This window comes from Oryza glaberrima, chromosome 12, assembly GCF_000147395.1.
Source record: "Oryza glaberrima chromosome 12, OglaRS2, whole genome shotgun sequence".
In the NCBI taxonomy this organism is placed as follows: domain Eukaryota; kingdom Viridiplantae; phylum Streptophyta; class Magnoliopsida; order Poales; family Poaceae; genus Oryza; species Oryza glaberrima.
This window is the reverse complement of record NC_068337.1, coordinates 352,458-371,322: the sequence shown is the minus strand read 5'-3', so window position 1 is coordinate 371,322 and position 18,865 is coordinate 352,458. Positions and strand designations below refer to the sequence as shown.

Below are 18,865 nucleotides of genomic sequence, written 5' to 3'. Positions count from 1 at the left end.
GGTGACCGACGAAGAAAGGATTGACCTAATACGGGAAAGACACGCAACAAGCGACATGTAAAAGCTCGACGCTGACCATCCAAATCAAGCAAAAAGTATAGCAGTATGTTGAGCACCCAACATTGATCCTCATCGGCACCTTCCTCTGCAATGAAGATATCGAGCACGAGGTGGTCCCAGATAAGGAACAATATGGGCTCGTTCTATGTGATGTTAGAATGCCCGCATAGGTTGTCGTTGTCGTCGCCGCTACCGCCGCTGCCGAACCACGAGGAGATGTGGAGAAGCCAGTCGACATCCTTTGAGGACGGTGTCGAGCATCACCAAGGTGCGGGAGAGAGATGGAGAGAAAAAAAGGGGAGGAGGAGGAAGGAGAGGAGAGGGAGAGAAGGGAGGAGAGAATTATATGTGGGGCTGTATTTTGTTTTTGCCATGCAAGTGTCTAGTCAGCGTGAGTGGACCGAGTCAATTTATCACGTCAACGGAGCCAATCCATACATACTGCGGTTTTTGCAAAACCAAAGATGCTATATTTGGGCTTATTGTTAAGGCATGTATTTTAAACTCAACGATAAGATGAGATGAGAGACGTGAAGTGGACTTTTTTCCAAGACTCCTCTTGTGTCTTTCGAGATGGTTCCATGGCCGGCGGTGTTTAGTTTCTAAAATTGGGGAGAAGTTAAGGAAACGTTGGTAATTTTGAAAAAAAATTGAAAATTTATGTGTGTAGAAAAGTTTTGGATGTGATGTGATATAATGAAAAGTTGAGAGTTGAGAGAAGTTTGGTGTGAACTAAACAAGGCCGGAGTTGATGTGCAAATAGAGAGAAGCATATGCTCATGGCGCCAACGCAGGAAAGCACTCATGCTTTGCTTTGCCTTTCGTTTCTTTCACTGCCAACTGGGCCCCACCCCCACATCTTTCATCTCGTCTCAAACTCAAAGAACTCCCCTTCTCCACCTCCTCTTATCAGACGCACAAGCGAAGCGGCCACAATTTACAAATTAGCCCTTCTTCTTCTTCTTCTTCTTCTTTCCTCCTCAAAACCCTAGATAGAGTATACAAGGGAAGCGAAGGAAGAACCAAGTCGATCCACGAATAGGGAGACGAATCCAAGGTAGAAGGTGAGTTCCTCCAGTCCATCGCCCAACTCCCTCATCTCTTGGTGCGGTGCTCCCTCCCGTCTCACGCCCAGCCGGTCGGGTGTGTAGGTCTCGCCGTGGTTGCGTCCTGGATCTGACGCGGCAGCTCTCGCCGGCTGCCTTCAGCCTCGTCCTCGCGGTGACCGTCGCTGTCGGCCTCCTCGGCGGCGCCCTACACTATATGCTTACCCGCAAGCGGGAGGAGCTCGCCGGCGAGGTCGTCCACGACTTGCACAAGAAGACCCGCGCCGACGACGAACCCGCCGACGACAACCACACCATGACCACCGGCAGAGCGCCCGAGATCGATGAGGACCTTCACAGCCGCCAGCTCGCCGTCTATGGCCGCGAGACCATGAAGCGCCTCTTCGCCTCCAACGTCCTCGTCTCTGGCCTCAACGGCCTCGGCGCCGAGATCGGTACGCCTTAATTAGCTTCCCAAAGCCCCTCATCTACTCTACATACAGATCGACCTTATTGAGTAAAGGGGCAACTTGTCTTCAATTACCACTTTCCTGCCACAATCGATCTTATCTATTATAGACCCGTAGACAGTTATCGATATCACTTGTGCACAAGTTGATCTTTCGCTACTCATTATTATCAAATTTTATCTCAATGCGTGCTTTACGATCTCCATGCTGGGTTACTGCCCTCAGTTCCGCAAGTTCTACATCTTGTTACTAGAAATATGAAGCGTGGTAGTGTGTGCTTCCTATTAACTGATTCTTCAATTTTAAGATTTGTAAACAATGATTATAGGAGCAGCTCAAATTGTCAAACACATTGACGCTCTTGACTCTTGAGTCCATTCTTTGAACCAGAGTTTAAACTTTTCCCAGTTGTGCTGGGGTGCTCTTACCCCCTTATTACATTTTAGGAGCTTGCATCATACAACAAATCTGTGTTAGTTCTGGTCAGTCCCCTGTGCTATGCAATAAGCTAAGATGCTTGAGACTTGGCATATAATGCTTAACCACTCAGAATGCAATGTCTACCTTGTGAAATTGGGAGACCTTTTGAGGATTCAAATCACATGATTGTACAAGTTTTTGGCTTTGCCTTTTTCATACTTTCAGATATGCTGTTGAAATTTACTTAATGCCAATGTCTTCCTGCAGCCAAGAACCTTGTCCTTGCGGGTGTCAAGTCTGTAACCTTGCACGATGATGACAATGTGGAGCTATGGGACTTATCAAGCAACTTCTTCCTCACAGAGAAGGATGTTGGTCAAAACCGTGCTCAAACTTGTGTTCAGAAGCTACAGGAGCTCAATAATGCTGTTATTATCTCTACTATAACCGGTGATTTGACTAAGGAGCAGCTTTCTAATTTCCAGGTATGTGAGCATGCAGTTGATTTGTGATCTCCTTCCTTGCTGTTTGTTTCTTCTACTTCATCGTGTATGCCTGTTAATCTTAGATTTCAAGTAGTCGTTTCGCTTGTACTTCAGTCCATGTGAGCTGCAAGTCTGTGACTACAGGCTGTGCATCTTTTATTTGATCTTAGTCTAGGAATTGTTGCTACTCTTCATAGAAAGTATGGAAATTCTTTATAGGCAATACAGTGCGGTTTCACAATTTACTAAATATATGTTTGAATGAAGAAATAAAGTCAACAATTATGTATAAGGAAGTGCACAATCAAGGTATGCAAAATAGTATTTACACACCAAATTTCATGGAGTTTAGGATTAACTATGCATGTGTATCACTACTAGCTTCCTCAAATTCCTCTTCTGCTTGATATTTGGAATAGCATAAAGGTTCGTTGCATTCATTAGGCCTTCAGCCCTCAGGTTTCTGTGGTATTATCGCCTTTTTCCTTTGATTGCTTGATTTTTGTCAAAGAAACATCTTTTACATTCATTGGAACTCCATATTTAATATTTAGCAACAGTGCAACACATACTATTTAAACTTAGTGAATTTGGTCTTAGTAGTTAGTGTTATCATCGTATTCCCACACAATAGCTCTATTAAATTTGTGCCAATTACTGATAAGAAAAATTAAGAGTAAAGCTGTAGTAGTTCCACATCATCTCAGTAGACTACAGAGACAATCGTGTGAGTCTGCTTTAATTTTGTGGCATGGCAGTAAATCCTTCATACTAATATGGCCTGCAAAAGGTCTGTAGTAGTTCAAGATAATATTTCAGAGCCATCTTTCTGTTTTGAGCAATGACTGTCTCTTTGTATTGCATATTTTCTTATTCTTGGAATAACCATTTCCATGTGAACATACAGGCTGTGGTCTTTACTGATATCAGCTTAGAGAAAGCAGTTGAGTTTGACAGTTACTGCCACAACCATCAGCCACCAATTGCTTTCATTAAGTCAGAAATTCGTGGCCTTTTTGGCAGTGTCTTTTGTGACTTTGGTCCTGAGTTTACTGTATTGGATGTTGATGGAGAGGAGCCACATACAGGAATAGTAGCATCGATCAGCAATGACAACCCTGCGCTTGTTTCCTGTGTTGATGATGAGCGTCTGGAGTTCCAGGATGGTGATTTAGTTGTGTTCTCAGAAGTCCATGGAATGAGTGAACTAAATGATGGGAAACCAAGAAAGATTAAGAACGCTAGGCCTTATTCTTTTACTCTAGAAGAAGACACTACCTCATATGGGACATATGTTAGAGGTGGTATTGTTACTCAGGTCAAGCCACCAAAGGTTCTTAAATTCAAAACCTTGAAAGACGCCATTAAGGAACCAGGAGAATTTCTCATGAGCGATTTCTCCAAATTCGACCGTCCACCACTTCTGCATTTGGCTTTCCAAGCTTTGGATAAGTTTAGGAATGATTTGAGGCGATTCCCTATTGCTGGGTCTAGTGATGATGTGCAAACACTGATAGATTTTGCTATTAGCATTAACGAGTCCCTGGGTGATAGCAAACTTGAAGAGCTCGACAAAAAGCTTCTGCATCATTTTGCAAGTGGTTCCAGGGCTGTTCTGAACCCTATGGCTGCAACGTTTGGTGGCATTGTAGGTCAAGAGGTTGTGAAAGCATGCTCAGGGAAATTCCATCCACTTTACCAGGTTATAATCTGTTTCCTTCATTATAATAACGTAAATCCCTTTTTTTTATCTGCACTCTTCATGTAAACATTAATGTAATTTTCCTGGTTTTGCAGTTCTTCTATTTTGATTCTGTTGAATCTCTCCCTGTTGAACCATTGGAGCCAGCCGAGTTGAAGCCAGAGAATACTAGATATGATGCACAAATCAGTGTTTTTGGATCTAACCTTCAAAAGAAACTTGAGCAGGCGAAAATATTTATGGTTGGTTCTGGGGCGCTTGGATGTGAATTCTTGAAAAACCTAGCGCTAATGGGCATTTCTTGCAATCAGAATGGAAAGCTGACAGTGACAGATGATGATGTTATTGAAAAGAGCAATCTCAGTCGCCAGTTTCTCTTCCGTGACTGGAACATTGGTCAGCCCAAGTCCACGGTTGCTGCTACTGCTGCTATGGCAATTAATCCTAAGCTTCATGTCGAGGCCCTTCAGAACAGAGCAAGTCCTGAGACTGAAAATGTGTTCAACGATGCCTTTTGGGAGAGCCTGGATGCTGTTGTCAATGCGTTGGACAATGTTACCGCAAGAATGTATATTGACTCCCGATGTGTATATTTCCAGAAGCCACTCTTGGAATCTGGGACTCTGGGTGCTAAATGTAACACACAGATGGTCATACCTCACCTAACAGAGAACTATGGCGCATCCAGAGATCCACCTGAAAAGCAGGCGCCGATGTGTACTGTACATTCATTTCCTCATAATATTGATCATTGCCTAACCTGGGCTAGGTCTGAGTTTGAGGGTTTGCTTGAGAAGACCCCCACTGAAGTAAATGCCTTCCTATCGAATCCTGGTGGATATGCAACTGCAGCAAGAACTGCTGGTGATGCACAGGCTAGGGATCAGCTTGAGCGCGTTATTGAATGTCTCGAGAGAGAGAAGTGTGAGACATTCCAAGATTGTATTACCTGGGCCCGGCTCAAGTAAGTTAGCACATCTCTTGAGCACCTTTAGCTTATTACGCATAGGGGGTGAAGCTGTGTACATCTGCTTGAATTTCATTATTGCAATATGCAAGAATATTCCAAAATTTAAATTTTGCAACTAAAGCATTTGCTTTTTGATTGTTGTTTGCATTTTGCAGCAACTGACATACACTTTGCATTTTGTTTGTATTGATTGTTCATCTTAGGTTTGAGGATTATTTCTCCAACCGTGTGAAGCAACTGACATACACTTTCCCTGAAGATGCAATGACCAGCTCTGGTGCTCCTTTCTGGTCTGCTCCAAAGCGTTTCCCACGACCACTGGAGTTCTCGACATCTGATCCAAGTCAGCTTAACTTTATTTTGGCTGCTGCAATTTTAAGGGCAGAGACATTTGGGATACCCATACCTGACTGGGTCAAAAACCCAGCAAAGATGGCTGAAGCTGTTGACAAGGTGATTGTTCCTGATTTCCAACCAAAACAGGGGGTTAAGATAGTTACAGATGAGAAGGCTACTAGTCTTTCGTCTGCATCTGTTGATGATGCTGCTGTCATTGAAGAGCTTATTGCAAAGTTAGAAGCAATTTCCAAAACACTGCAACCAGGATTCCAGATGAAACCAATCCAGTTTGAGAAGGTTAGTTTCAATTTGTTTCCCTGATAAGTTCGAGAGAGTAAATGTGATTTTGTTTTCCTTAGCTTTTCCTTTGTAGCCAACCATGCACCTCTAGGATGAACACCCTTATGACCCTAGAGTTGGTTTTCTAATCTGCATTCATGTACGTGCAGGATGATGACACCAATTACCATATGGACGTGATAGCTGGTTTTGCTAACATGCGGGCAAGGAACTATAGCATTCCTGAAGTGGACAAGCTGAAGGCGAAGTTCATAGCTGGCAGGATCATCCCTGCCATTGCCACCTCAACTGCGATGGCTACTGGTCTTGTCTGCTTGGAACTGTACAAGGTACTCGGTGGTGGGCACAAGGTTGAAGACTACAGGAACACATTTGCAAACCTTGCAATCCCCCTCTTCTCTATGGCTGAGCCGGTCCCTCCCAAGACCATCAAGCACCAGGACATGGCCTGGACTGTTTGGGACCGCTGGACCATAACTGGCAACATCACGCTTTGGGAGCTCCTGGACTGGCTCAAGGAGAAGGGCCTGAATGCATACAGCATATCTTGCGGCACCTCGCTGCTGTACAACTCAATGTTCCCCAGGCACAAGGAGCGTCTAGACAAGAAGGTGGTCGATGTGGCGAGGGAGGTGGCAAAGGTGGAGGTGCCCCCATACCGGCGCCATCTTGACGTGGTGGTGGCTTGTGAGGACGATGATGACAACGACGTTGACATCCCACTGGTATCAATCTACTTCCGGTGAAGGAGGGGCTGTCACTCCGTTGACATGGCGTTGGATTTGGTCTTTTCAGAGAGACGATGTATAAGTTGCACCGGTGCCTGTAAACTAAGTGGGGGTTTAAGCCACATTACTGATTTTATTTTGCTACCATCATGATAGAGCTCGTTCAGATGGGTGGTTTGTTACCATCCCCGAAACTTGATACGATACCATCATATTGATAATTGATGCATGATGATACCGTACGACTGAATTAGATATGGCATATGCCCTGTTTGCGACTCGTATGATGAACAGCAATTTAGTGTCTGTTTTCGTGAATCTGATCTTTTGATCGGTCGAACCTTGTGCACTTTTCGGTAAGTTACTTGTGAAATCTTTTGCTTCTCTGATGACCTGAATATCCATTTAGAGAAAACATTAGAAGCTCCAGATGAAATAGTTGAGTGCTGATGTGCATCCATGATCCATTGTCTCTAGAGACTAGAGAGCAATATACGAAAAGATTGGAGCACATGCTTGGAATGTGCATTCAATATGAGAATGAGAATGCACGGCGTGGCCACATGGGTTCGTTACCTCTGAACGTGACCTTGTCCAACTTGATTGTCGTCTGCATGTTGTGGAATTCGTTGGATCATGCAACTGCTCCTCCTGCTCTTGCAATGTACACTACCCATATCATCTTTATCACAGCTACACCATAATGTAGCAAACGGCCCAATGCTGCCAATTATCTTGGAGTGCTTCTAATTTGCACCATGTACAGGGCCCAAAAAAAAAAAAAGACAGAGAGAGACTAGCAACATCAGAAAAGAGTACATCACATCTGTAAGAGAAGGACCTAGTTGTAAATAGCAAAACGTTAAGGGGGTGTTGCGAGAATCGAACTCACGACCTCTCGCACCCGAAGCGAGAATCATACCACTAGACCAAACACCCTTTGGTGATAGACGTTTTATCATCCCTTTTGTTAAACCAATTTTCACACAAATGGTGACAGAGAAAATGTGCTAGTCCAGAAATATGTTTTGATAAACTAGTGATTATGGAACATGCAGAATTTAATTCTGCACATATACTGGGCATCATGGCCCGCCTTGCATGATTGAAGTAGCCTAACCTGCGAGCATGCTACCATGATTCATGAAAGGTACGAATACCAACTAAATCTAGTTTTCCTATGAATATAAAGCTTTCTTCTATGTTTTTTCCTCAAGTATTGGATGGTACAATCTGCAATCTTTCTTTAGAAAAAGCAAGTGGAAATTGTACACGAACGATCGAGTAGGTAATTGCTAGGACTAATGGAGTTAGCAGCTGTCTGAAAAGAAATTCAGAAGTTAACTGACCACTTCCATTTTCATCTCAACATCCTTTTGTCTTTTGGAGCATATTGATCAGTAAAGGTAATATAAGTTGCAGATGAGGAGGCGAGGAGCCTGCCTGTTTCATATGCTTTGAAGCTGTCACTGTCTCGATGTCTTGTGAAGATTTCTTTGTGCTTTCTTAAGTTGACTCACTCCCATTGACGATCGACTCAAACATAAAAACATGCCAATAGAAGCACAACAAGTAGCTAATCATTAAACACAATAAGATGGTTAATCAGCCTCAGTCGCATCAAAGGTAGATGCCTTGTCAATTCTCTGCTTTGATTTAATCAGCTGTATAAGGTGTGTGAGGTGTGCAATGCAACTTGTGAAGCTCTTCTCTACCACCTTTTGTTTTGTATCAATGAATATAACCTGTGGGAGGCTGGTTTGACCTACTAACGCACGCCTTGTGCAAATGTTGAGAAATGTTCAAATGTGAAAGCTTCCACAAACTTTGTTGGTGAGAATTATTCCACATAAGAAGGTAAGAAGGATGAAATCATATAAAAAAGAAAAAAACTTTGGATTATTTTTTTTTGCGATTACACGATAGACGAAAGGGCATGTAGCCTAGTGGTTGCAGAGACTTGAGTAGTACCCCAAGGTTCTAGCTTCAAATATTCATAGGAGCGAATTTCAGAGATTGGGTTGGTTGCGGGGCTAAATTCCCTATTTCAATGGCCGTATATATCCAGTTGGATGTGGAGGCCGGGTAAAAAATACCATTATCTAAAAAAAAAAGATAGACACACACACAACACGCGATATCACACTCACACATCCACGAATACATCGCCTAACACACACTCAAAGATACGAAAACTAGCGACACGTTCCTGTCTTTCTCATATTTACTAAATTCATGTTAAAAGTTTACTTACATATACGTAATATTCATGGGCACTAAGATTTGAAACCTGATACATGGAGTCATGCACCTACAACTCCACCACCACAACACTGGTGCTTTTTAAAAAAACCTTTGCATTAATGAAACCTTGAAGAGTTGGAAGTGCGTTTGCTATTTACTACAATAACCATGGCTACTGCTATTAGGACAACTACATCCTCTTATCGATATATAATGGCTAGCTGGTTAGTAGGAAGCAGCAAGCCATATGCATAGCCAAGATAGGAGGACACCAACCAAGTTGCCATTGCCATGCGAGTAGATAAGCTGCGAACTGCCTGATAATTAAACTATCCCGATCGACATAAAATGAACTTTAAATAAAGCAGAACTAGTAACAAATGGTTAAGTGCCCAACAGAAGTTCATTTTCTGCACACCATAAGCTGGTTTAAAACAAAATCTGCCGTTGCCATATCTAACCTGCACACTAGTAGTATAATACTAATACTGGAGTACTTGGCAGGCAGGGCTACTACTGCAGAAGGGCAGACATTCGGCTCCAATCGATACACAAAAGTAGACAAGGATATGCCGCGTCTTCCTTTTTGTTAACTCAAGACTCGTGGTGTGGAAAGCTTTACAGGTGAGGTGCTCGAAAATCCAAGCAGCCTGCAAGTTTTCTTTGTTCGCATGTGTCTCCAGAGACCATTTCGATTATTCCTGAGACGTTGCTTCTTGCTTGTGCTTGGCTCTCCTCTCTGGAAGCTCAAGACTTTGTGTGCTTGTCTCTTATCTTTTTTCCAACTGCATACCGGCCAAGAGAAGAGAGCCAGGAGAAATGCCAAACTGGAAGTTACTACTCCTACTACTATAGAGTGGATTGGAATTGGATTCCTCTCTTTACAGGCACCATCCTTGGCTTTTTTTTCTTGTCGATTTCCTTTGTAACTACCTCTGTACACTTTTGGTACTTGCAAAACAGATTTATGACAGTGTCCGGTTCCTTGTTTGCTCAGTTCATTCGACTCTTTGCATAATACTCTCTTGTTTCACTTATTTACCATTTCTTTTTTGTAATTCTTAAGATCAAGATTTCAATCTTTGAGGGAAGACGATGCTTCTTTACATGGTAATACCTTTCTTGAGGTGGTATGGAATCATCAATCATGTGTGCTTTCACAATCCTAAAGATTTGAGCTTTCTGGACAAACTAGCTGTCTAGCCCCATCTCCACACTCCATAGGTAAAATTCCGAATCATTTCCCCTCCTAACAGTGTTTTTCCCGTAATCACCGTATTGTTCTTACTTACCCTTAACATTCTGCGCAAGAAACAAGAGGTTCGAGCTCTTCCAAAAATTTAGATCGGGACAGAAATGGAGCCATGGGCCATTAGAGTGGCCTACTTCATAGTGTTCTCCTTTCTTGTCACTGCAAGATTTGGGTCCTGTGCTCCCCACAGTGAAGGAGGTGAGATGTTCTTTTGATTGCTAAAGATTGAACTGAAAGGGGCTAATAGAATGGTTGCTTCAAGTGGATTTGGATTGCAACAACCTGAACATATGTAAGTTTGTGCTTTAGGGAGAGCTCTTCCGGGTTATAGAGAGAGTGAGCAAGACCAATCAATTGGCTCTTTGTCAAATTGGGGAGAAGGGAAGCTCATTGGCAGAGTGTTCAACTTGTAAGTTATGCTTTAATGCAATCTTTCCTCTTCTACCAAACTGAAACATGGATCCAAATTATTTATTGCTCTTGAATATGTCTTTCATGTTAGATATTTATTGCTGGGGATGCATTACATATTAACATAGCTCTTTTTCAAGGGGAAATTTTCTTGATGTCCTACTTTCATCACATTTAGATTTATCTACTCTCCAATTTCTGTTCAAAATAGGTGAATGACTTTGGTTATTGTAATTCGGTCGAAAATGCTTCCAAAGTGATGCAAGTACAGATCATTGTACTTCCTGTTAATAGTTATATAAGATACATTAGAAGTTATATAGGTCATCACATGTTGGCTGCTGCACTGTAAATATAGGATGCTTTACAATGAATAACAACATTTTAATGGAGCTTTAGTGTTTCTGATGTACTATGTAATCTTAAGCACTATGATGATCTCTGCAGATTACTCAAAGAGAACATGTTTGCCAGTGAAACACCATCTGAATCGAAAGAGCATAGCTCAATTTCAGAGTCTGTACCTCATGACAGTGCAGGATTTGAACCACGCAGAAAATGTTTAGCAAAGTGAGGCTTCTTTGTGGCTATAAATGTTTATTTTCTTGATAGATTATCCGTTATCGAATTTAATTTGCAAATATACTAGTCATTTGGTGAATCAATTTTCCGAGAACATTTTTTTCTAACACATTATGTTCTCTCTCTCTCTCTCTTTTTTTGGTAGAACTGTTCACAATGCCACACCAAGGCGACTTCTGCAAGCCAGGGAGCTGGCTTCTAATCAAACACAAACACACCCCAAAAGCCAATCATCTCCAGTTCAATCATCAGCATCACACCTGGTACCTCGTTGGGCTATTTACGCATTGCCTGTTGCTGGAGTCCTTTTCATTGCAGCAGTAGCTACTGCCATATATGTATTCTTCTCCCGTAGAAAGAAGGATAATATTGTCATGCCATGGGCTACAGGGCTGAGTGGACAGCTAAAGAAGGCATTTGTAACAGGTTGGTTTTTCTGTTCCATCATCATCTTACCAATGCAGAAGTTAAGACTATTTCATGGTTAAATGAACTTGTCAGTTTCTGTAGAAATTTGTTTTCTGCAATAGTAAAACTACAGAAGTCACAAATCCATGATACATCAAGCCAGAGAGCGCCTGATGCATTTTACTGATATTCAGTATACTAAGTATGTTTTACCTTTGTGTGCAGGTGTGCCTTCTCTTGAGAGGACAGAACTGGAGGCGGCATGCGAGGGTTTCATCAATGTGATCGGCACTTTACCTGAATGCACATTGTATAAGGGAACTCTGTCAAGTGGAGTTGAAATAGCTGTTCTGTCCACTTCAGTTAACTCTTCACAACAATGGTCAGCTCAGTCTGAGGAGCAATTCAGGAACAAGGTACTCATTTGTTGTAATGATGAAAATCATACATAATTTCAGAGTATAGTACTAACTGTTCTTATTTCAGATCTCGGTGCTGTCCAGAGTGAACCATAAGAACTTCATGAACCTGATTGGTTACTGCGCATGCGAGGAGCCATTCACCAGGATGATGGTGTTCGAGTATGCTCCATGTGGTTCCCTCTTTGAGCATTTGCATAGTAAGCCTCCTAATAATAATTTCTTGTATGTGTTCGATCTTGATTAATCTGAAGAACAAACAAACTGTAACTGGCAATTGTTGTATGTGTAAATTTGGTTTTGCAGTCAGAGAAGCAGAACATTTGGACTGGAAAACACGGCTACGAATCATCATGGGAGTAGCCTACTGCCTGGAGCACATGAGCCAGCTACATCCTCCTCCTCTTCTCCCAACAAATCTGAGCTCCTCATCCATCTACCTCACCGAGGACAACGCAGCCAAGATCGCCGACATCGAATTCTGGAAGGATGACATCAACAAGCAGGACGACCAAGAGAGCGTGGTGTACAAGTTCGGGATACTGGTGCTGGAGGTGATCTCCGGGCGGCGGCCATTCTCCGAGGACGACCGGCTCCTGGTGCTGTGGGCGTCCAGCTACCTGGACGGCAAGAGGCCACTCAGCGCCATGGCTGACCGGACGCTGGTGAGGTCGTCGTCTGCCGCGCCGGAGAAAGATGTGGCGGCGCTGTGCGACGTGGTGCGGCAGTGCGTGAGGAGGCCGGAGGCGGGGAAGAGAGCGATAAGCATGGGCGAGGTGGCGAGGCTGGTGAGGGGCATCGCCGGGTTGTCGCCGGAGCAGGCGGCGCCGAGGGAGAAGCCCCTGTGGTGGGCGGAGCTTGAGATCGCCTCCTCCGAAACCGCCTGAAATTCAGTTAAGGCCCCAAAATCAGTTAGTTTCAGAGTACATATGCGTTTGAAAGCCTGAAACTGAAATTCAGTGTGTTTTCTCTTCTTTCTAGAATCATACACCCTCCGTCCCATAAAAAACTAACCTAGTACACATCATAATACAACAAAACTGAACATATCTGGATATGACACATCATAGTATAACGAATCTGAAATATCTCTATCTAGATTCATTGTACTAGAATACGTCACATCTAGTGCTAGATTCATTTTTTTTGATGGAGGGAGTAATAGGAAATTAGGAATACTCTGCAACATATTTTCATTTTTTTTTCTTTGCAGAAATGAGTTTGCAGGTTTGTAAAGGTGAGAAAAAAAGGAAATAAATACTAGCATTTAACCGATATGTAATCTTATCTTTGTGTTGTGTGTATTTGAAGTACTATATACTACCTCCAACCATATATGTATGACGCTGGCTAGTATAAATTTGAACTAGCCAACATCTTGTAAAAGAAACTGGAGGGAGTAACTTATTAGTACCAATAAGCATGTTAGTGAAGTTATTTAAGTAGATAATGACACAATGTAAACGTAATTTCAGAATATGATTTAGAGCATGCATGCGACAATGTAAGGCATGGTTTTTATAATAAGATAACTATTGCTTGTGTTCTCTCAAATATCAAGGCAACGAGAAAGTGAACGTAGCTCAACTGGTTATGTTGGAACCAACCACCTGAATTTAATTTGACGTGAGTATTCGCATTTACAACTAATTATTCTTTCAGTGGTAGACGACGTATCCCAGTGTTTAAGGCAACGCTACGAAGATCAACCGAAATACGAGCTTAGTAAGTTGTTGTCTTTGGATGGCTGCTTCTGATGAATAGATTGAATACGAAGTATATGCTGGATCATAAGCATTATACTCCTCCAAACTGTGACCTACCGTGTGTTCTTTGTTCTTCTCAATCAGTGGAGGATCTCTTGCATATGTTTTTTTTTTTTTTGCTCCTTTTCGGCGAGCTACTAGAACTCTTTGGGTATAATTTGGGACACTTCTCTGTCCTTTGATCATATGCTATTGCAGACTAAGTGCACTTTTCAGAATCGTTGCTTCATGGAAATCTTTCTGTTGGGAGCTTGGAATATTTGGAAGCAAAGGAATGGCTATATTTTTTAGAATAAGTCTCATTCCCTAGTTTCCTGGAGGATCTCTCTTAGAGTGATATGCTCCCGTTATTGTTTAGGCTTAATGAAAGTGATAAAGATGAGTAATTCTTAACTGGATTAGTATGTTGTAATCTTTTTGTTTATTTCTTTAACAAAGTTTATCTAACAGCGGGGGCTCTCCTATTGTGTTTCCTTTAAAAAAAGTTGTTGTTCTTTTATTGTGCTCACTAACTCATGGGGCGAGATGATTTCTGAATTGTGTTTCTTTTTTTTTCTCACGTTCGTTGTAAACATTTCCCTTCAGTTTAATACAGTGATACTCAAATCTTCTGTATATTGAAAAAAAAAGTATCAAAGGCATTACCTCTATACCATATGGATCATAGCAATTTTTCACATGTTCTAGCATGCATTTGTTTCTTTAAAAAGAAAAACTTGTGAAATTCATGAATTGCAAACATCAATCTCTACATAAATTTTACCCCAAAAGAGGAAGTTGATAGTGTTATTCGTTGCTTGTGAAAAGGCATCCTTGAGTTTGAGTGAGTAGAGTCGTCGTCTTCGTCTCCCAATTCAGTTGAGATCCCCTTCCGATCGTCCAACATTCCAATGGCCACCGCATCCTCTCCCGCTTCCGTCCAAGATTACCCCGACCTGCAAGAGGATGATGACGACGACTTCCAAGACGACGACGACGACGACGACGACGACGACGACCTCGATGACGAAGACGAGGAGGACGATGACCAAGAACCCTCCCCGTCCCCGTCCGACGAGGCTCGCCTCGAGTCCGTCCTGCGCCGCCTCACCGCGGAGGAGGTCCGGATCCGGGTGCACGATGTGGAGATCCGGGGCTGCTGCCGCACGCGCCGCGCCGCGGTGGAGGCGGCGGTCGGCTCGGACCTGCCGCGTGCCGCCACCGTCAGAGACCTCGTGCGCGCTGCAGCCGCCGCCGCCGATCGGATCCGTCGCCTCGGCGCCTTCGACACCGTGTCCATCACCCTCGACGCCGCGCCGCCAGGGATCCCTGGTAACGCTGCCGTCATCGTCCTTGTTGACGTCGCCGAGGCTCGTGGCCGCGCCGCCGGCGAACTCGGCATCTTCGCTAACAAAGGGGTATGCGCTTCCTACTGAAAATCTCTCCTTTCTAGTATAAAATTGAACATCCATGTTATGATTACTTACTTTGCTTGAGTTTCTAAAAGGATTAGACCGAACAATCTTCCTTCGCATTAGGAACAAGAGTAAACCTAGCCAATTCCAACGAAAATAAGTGTTTTTTTTTTCACATGGAAATAAGGCAATGTTGTACCATAATTTTGATCTCAGCAGACAACAGGTGTTAATTTGTTATGCTGGTACCATGACTTTGATGATGAACATGAGTAGGAAAATTTTAAGCGCATCTCTTAGTCAATCAATGCGATTTGTTTCGATAAAATTCAATGGGTCAATGTTGCTTTTAGGTGGAAATCACACAGCTCTCTTTAAGGACTACTCTAAAATGCGCATATGGTTATATTAGTTGCTTCAATTACACTAGTTTGATTGCTTGGAGAATAAAGAATAACTCGTCCACTGCAGTTTCTTTGTTTTTTCTAATGCAATTTTACTAGTGAACATGAATCAAGTTTCATAACCTACTTTGCTGGGAGTAGAATGCCATGATGGCCAATATCTGCTGCATGATTTCAATTGCTTTTCAAATCTTCTTGTGTCATCCGCATAATTCCTTTTGAATTTATTGCAGACTAGATCATGTTCGGTTCAAGGTTCAGTGAAGTTGAAGAACCTATTTGGATATTGTGAGACATGGGATGCATCCGGTGATCTTGGATTAGATCAGACAGTGGAGCTAAGTACTGGAGTGGCAATACCAAGAATTGGAGCAATACCTACTCCACTGGTAGCTCGGATATCATTTCTCTCTGAGGACTGGTTGAAGTCCTCACTCAAAGAACACATGATGGGTGTTTCTGTTGGTTTGCTCTCCACCATGAACCATAACCTCGCTTACAATCTGTCATGGCGAACTATAACAGACCGAGCACTGATGTCATCCAATTCCATAAGGGGGCAGTTAGGGCATAGCCTTTTGTCCTCTATTAAATATGCATACAAGGTTGACCAGAGAGATTCAAGAATTCGACCGACGCGAGGATATGCTTATCTATTTTCTTCTCAAGTTGGAGGCCTTGCACCAGAGAGCAAAGATGCACGTTACATTAGACAGGTATATTGAACAACTTTACCTTTGTGTTCTATATCTGCCACTTCCTTGAAAGGGGAAATCACATGACTTGCTCCATAGTTTTTGCCTGTTAAAAGCAGTTTATTCTTCATGTGTGATATGAATCATGACACTAAAGTACCAAAGACTTCTGGAATTAAATGTTTTGTTCAAGCATTCCTCATGGCATTTCCCTTTCTTTTTAGTCTCTGCAGAAACCAACAACTTTGCCTTTGAACGGCACAACTTGGTATCTCTGTTTATAATATCTAATGTGCTCGACATCTGAATTTTTTTCATATTAAACAACTGTTCTGATTCAAGCCTAAACTACTAGAGCTAGCAGGAATCATATTGTTCTTTTTTCACTGGCATCACTCATTTTATTCACATTATATCAGGAAATTGATCTTCGAGTGGCTTTACCGCTGGGTGTGTTGAATGGCGCCGTTAATGCTGGAGTGGCTGCTGGGATCATCCACCCATTGGCAAGGGGATCGACGGGCTCTATATCCCCACTTTCAGAGCAGTTCTACTTGGGTGGCAATAGGTCTCTTATGTGCCGCTTGGGTGGACCATCATCACTATTAGGTTTCAAGAAAAGAGGGCTGGGGACAGACTTGCGAAGCAGTACCCCAGAGAATTCTGAAAATGTTGCTTCCACTTCTCCTGAGCTAAGTGCACGGGGAGGTGACATTGCGGTCACAGCCTTTGCTGATCTGTCATTTGATATACCTCTGAAGCCTCTCAGAGAGCTGGGAATCCATGGCCATGCATTTGTCTCAGCTGGAAATCTTGCCAAACTAACAGAGCCTGATCTCAGGAAATTCCCTCTTGCTGAGTTTCTACAAACATTCAGGAGTTCTGCAGGATTTGGTGTAGTTGTGCCAACAAGATTATTTCGCATAGAGGTTTGTCTTTGACATCCCTCTAAAGTAACTGATGAAATTGAATTATTTTGTTACTGAATGAATTTTTTCCCCTCTTGCCCAGGTGAATTACTGCCACATCCTAAAACAGTTTGATTATGACCTCAGGAAGGCGGGGATACAGTTGAACTTTTCTTCGCCCTAATTTCTTTCTGCCACAAGATGAATAGCTGTATTTTCCTTTTCCCCTCACTATGACCCTCAGCTCTTGGTCTTTTTCTTCCTCCACAATTAATCTCTCCAGAAAAAAGGGCCCAGAAACTGTGGGTGATGAATTCTTGTCCTGGTCTATGATGTGATATTGACACCTGTAAAGTTTACAATCAAAACGGAAATGAAAGTCGTGAGAAGCATCAGTTTGCAATGCTTTTCTCCATGCTAGTGGAAGTGATAGTCACATGATAATTCTGTTCAAGTATCATTGTCAATAGAACAGCTGTGGTGAAAAAAAATCGACTGTGCAAGCCTGCAAGCTACGACATATGGTGTTGTACATTGTTGGAATAATGTTAAAAGGAACTACATGTTCTAATGTGAGTCCCAACATGTAAGATTTTACACTGCAATTTCATCAAAGAAACACTATACAGTGCACCCTGTGAAGACCTTGTTTGGAATACATGATGGAAACATGTTTAACTGTTTTCAACTATTCTGGAATCGGGAACAATTCTATGCCCTATGCATGGGAAGAATAGCTTTTCTCAGACAGAAGAGCATATGTAGAGGCACAAAAAGTATCATAGCTTATACTGAATTTGATTCAGTGACTAATGCCGTGACCTCGTCGATCAAGCAGTTGGGGAGATTGGAGACATTCCGATTTCTAAGAGGATGGTGACATGTCTAATACATGTCAGGTGCTGAAGAAGAGCAGCAACGTTTTTCTGCAGGTGCAGGTAAGGCAATCAGCCACTATGTTTGACAAACCACCAAATTCTGTTAATCAGCTATTCAAAAGGTTGGTGAACTTGCCGGACTGATATGACAAATGTGTGTGCTCCTTTCTTTTTCTCTTATTATTCTCTTGTCTAGATTTCTCACATGCAGATGCATGCTGCATTGGAACAGCTGACATGTTTTATTTCCTCACCACTGCTTGTATCGCTCTAATTCTTGAACTAATCGGCACGCAGCAAATCAGCTAGGTGGTAATTAGTTGGTTGAGTCATAGTACAAACTAAGAACGGAACGGCCTTGCAAATATATAAGCTCATGCTAGTACTGTTTCTGTTAGTCAACAAGGCCTAGCTAATTCCTAGTACAACTCCAGCTGATTTCTTAGTGCTGTGGTCATAATTAACTGATATCGTCATACAGTGAAATGCTATTTATTGTGGCAATTAAGCTTGATCCTTTTCCTATCTTCCAATTGGTCTCCATGATAATTAGCATTCATGTTCTCTAATTAGGAAAGTGAGTTAGTTAATTTTTCCTCGCAAATGGTGGTTAGTTAATCTTTGAAATGGAATGATAAAGAAAAAGAAGGTTTTTAATGTAGATTTTGAAAAAGCTAGATCTCTTTTGCTTTGAAACCAGAGGTACCAGCTGGAAGAACTTGCATTGTACCAAATTGGAATAATAATGAGAAAAGGGCAAATAATATGCATTGCTATGGTACTGATGTAACTGATCCATGGCTCTCCAATCTCTCTGTTCAGTAATCATCATGCCAGCTGATCTTTATTAGTTCCTTATTTTTGAAACGGTGATATATCAAACCTATGTTGTATGCTTATATGCTTCATGAAGTTTTCAGAGAACAAGCATGCCACCAGGCAACAATTCAACAATGATATACCGGTTTTCTCTCTTTCTTTTGT

The 18,865-nt window shown here is 42.3% G+C and overlaps 3 protein-coding genes and 1 non-coding gene across 5 annotated transcripts; 3 read left to right on the top strand and 1 right to left on the bottom strand.

Annotated features, from left to right (window-relative positions):
- Positions 1 to 971: 971 nt before the first annotated feature.
- On the top strand, positions 972 to 6,782 carry LOC127757005 (ubiquitin-activating enzyme E1 2-like). The gene is made up of 7 exons (XM_052282410.1): positions 972 to 1,124; positions 1,212 to 1,561; positions 2,264 to 2,481; positions 3,389 to 4,183; positions 4,279 to 5,147; positions 5,357 to 5,789; positions 5,942 to 6,782. The coding sequence occupies exons 2-7, from the start codon at positions 1,324 to 1,326 to the stop codon at positions 6,536 to 6,538; spliced, it is 3,150 nt and encodes a 1,049-aa protein (XP_052138370.1). The 5' UTR covers positions 972 to 1,124; positions 1,212 to 1,323; the 3' UTR covers positions 6,539 to 6,782.
- A 605-nt stretch (positions 6,783 to 7,387) lies between these two features.
- TRNAP-CGG (transfer RNA proline (anticodon CGG)) lies at positions 7,388 to 7,459 on the bottom strand. Its single transcript has one exon. It is a non-coding gene; the product is annotated as a tRNA-Pro (tRNA).
- A 1,792-nt stretch (positions 7,460 to 9,251) lies between these two features.
- On the top strand, positions 9,252 to 13,111 carry LOC127757283 (protein MALE DISCOVERER 2-like). Of its 2 annotated transcripts, none has more exons than XM_052282780.1 (9): positions 9,252 to 9,388; positions 9,831 to 9,988; positions 10,083 to 10,214; positions 10,326 to 10,425; positions 10,875 to 10,997; positions 11,155 to 11,435; positions 11,643 to 11,833; positions 11,904 to 12,036; positions 12,143 to 13,111. In XM_052282780.1, exons 3-9 carry the CDS (start codon positions 10,121 to 10,123, stop codon positions 12,721 to 12,723), a joined length of 1,503 nt encoding a protein of 500 aa, XP_052138740.1. In that variant the 5' UTR covers positions 9,252 to 9,388; positions 9,831 to 9,988; positions 10,083 to 10,120; the 3' UTR covers positions 12,724 to 13,111. The 2 variants fall into 2 exon arrangements, with proteins under 2 accessions (XP_052138740.1, XP_052138739.1); XM_052282779.1 differs by having other exon boundaries at positions 10,076 to 10,214.
- Positions 13,112 to 14,381: 1,270 nt separating this feature from the next.
- Positions 14,382 to 17,645, top strand: LOC127757282 (uncharacterized). Its single transcript, XM_052282777.1, has 4 exons — positions 14,382 to 14,999; positions 15,634 to 16,116; positions 16,515 to 17,024; positions 17,107 to 17,645. Exons 1-4 carry the CDS (start codon positions 14,493 to 14,495, stop codon positions 17,185 to 17,187), a joined length of 1,581 nt encoding a protein of 526 aa, XP_052138737.1. The 5' UTR covers positions 14,382 to 14,492; the 3' UTR covers positions 17,188 to 17,645.
- Positions 17,646 to 18,865: the final 1,220 nt, after the last annotated feature.

Coding starts and splice junctions, on each gene's coding strand:
- LOC127757283 (XM_052282780.1), top strand. CDS start 10,121: ATGGAGCCATGGGCCATTAGAGTGGCCTACTTCATAGTGTTCTCCTTT. Junction 10,998..11,154: donor CGCAGAAAATGTTTAGCAAA/GTGAGGCTTCTT, acceptor TTTTTTTGGTAG/AACTGTTCACAATGCCACAC. Junction 11,436..11,642: donor AAAGAAGGCATTTGTAACAG/GTTGGTTTTTCT, acceptor CTTTGTGTGCAG/GTGTGCCTTCTCTTGAGAGG.
- LOC127757005 (XM_052282410.1), top strand. CDS start 1,324: ATGCTTACCCGCAAGCGGGAGGAGCTCGCCGGCGAGGTCGTCCACGAC. Junction 1,562..2,263: donor CGGCCTCGGCGCCGAGATCG/GTACGCCTTAAT, acceptor GTCTTCCTGCAG/CCAAGAACCTTGTCCTTGCG. Junction 5,148..5,356: donor ATTACCTGGGCCCGGCTCAA/GTAAGTTAGCAC, acceptor TGTTCATCTTAG/GTTTGAGGATTATTTCTCCA.
- LOC127757282 (XM_052282777.1), top strand. CDS start 14,493: ATGGCCACCGCATCCTCTCCCGCTTCCGTCCAAGATTACCCCGACCTG. Junction 16,117..16,514: donor ATGCACGTTACATTAGACAG/GTATATTGAACA, acceptor ACATTATATCAG/GAAATTGATCTTCGAGTGGC. Junction 17,025..17,106: donor CAAGATTATTTCGCATAGAG/GTTTGTCTTTGA, acceptor CCTCTTGCCCAG/GTGAATTACTGCCACATCCT.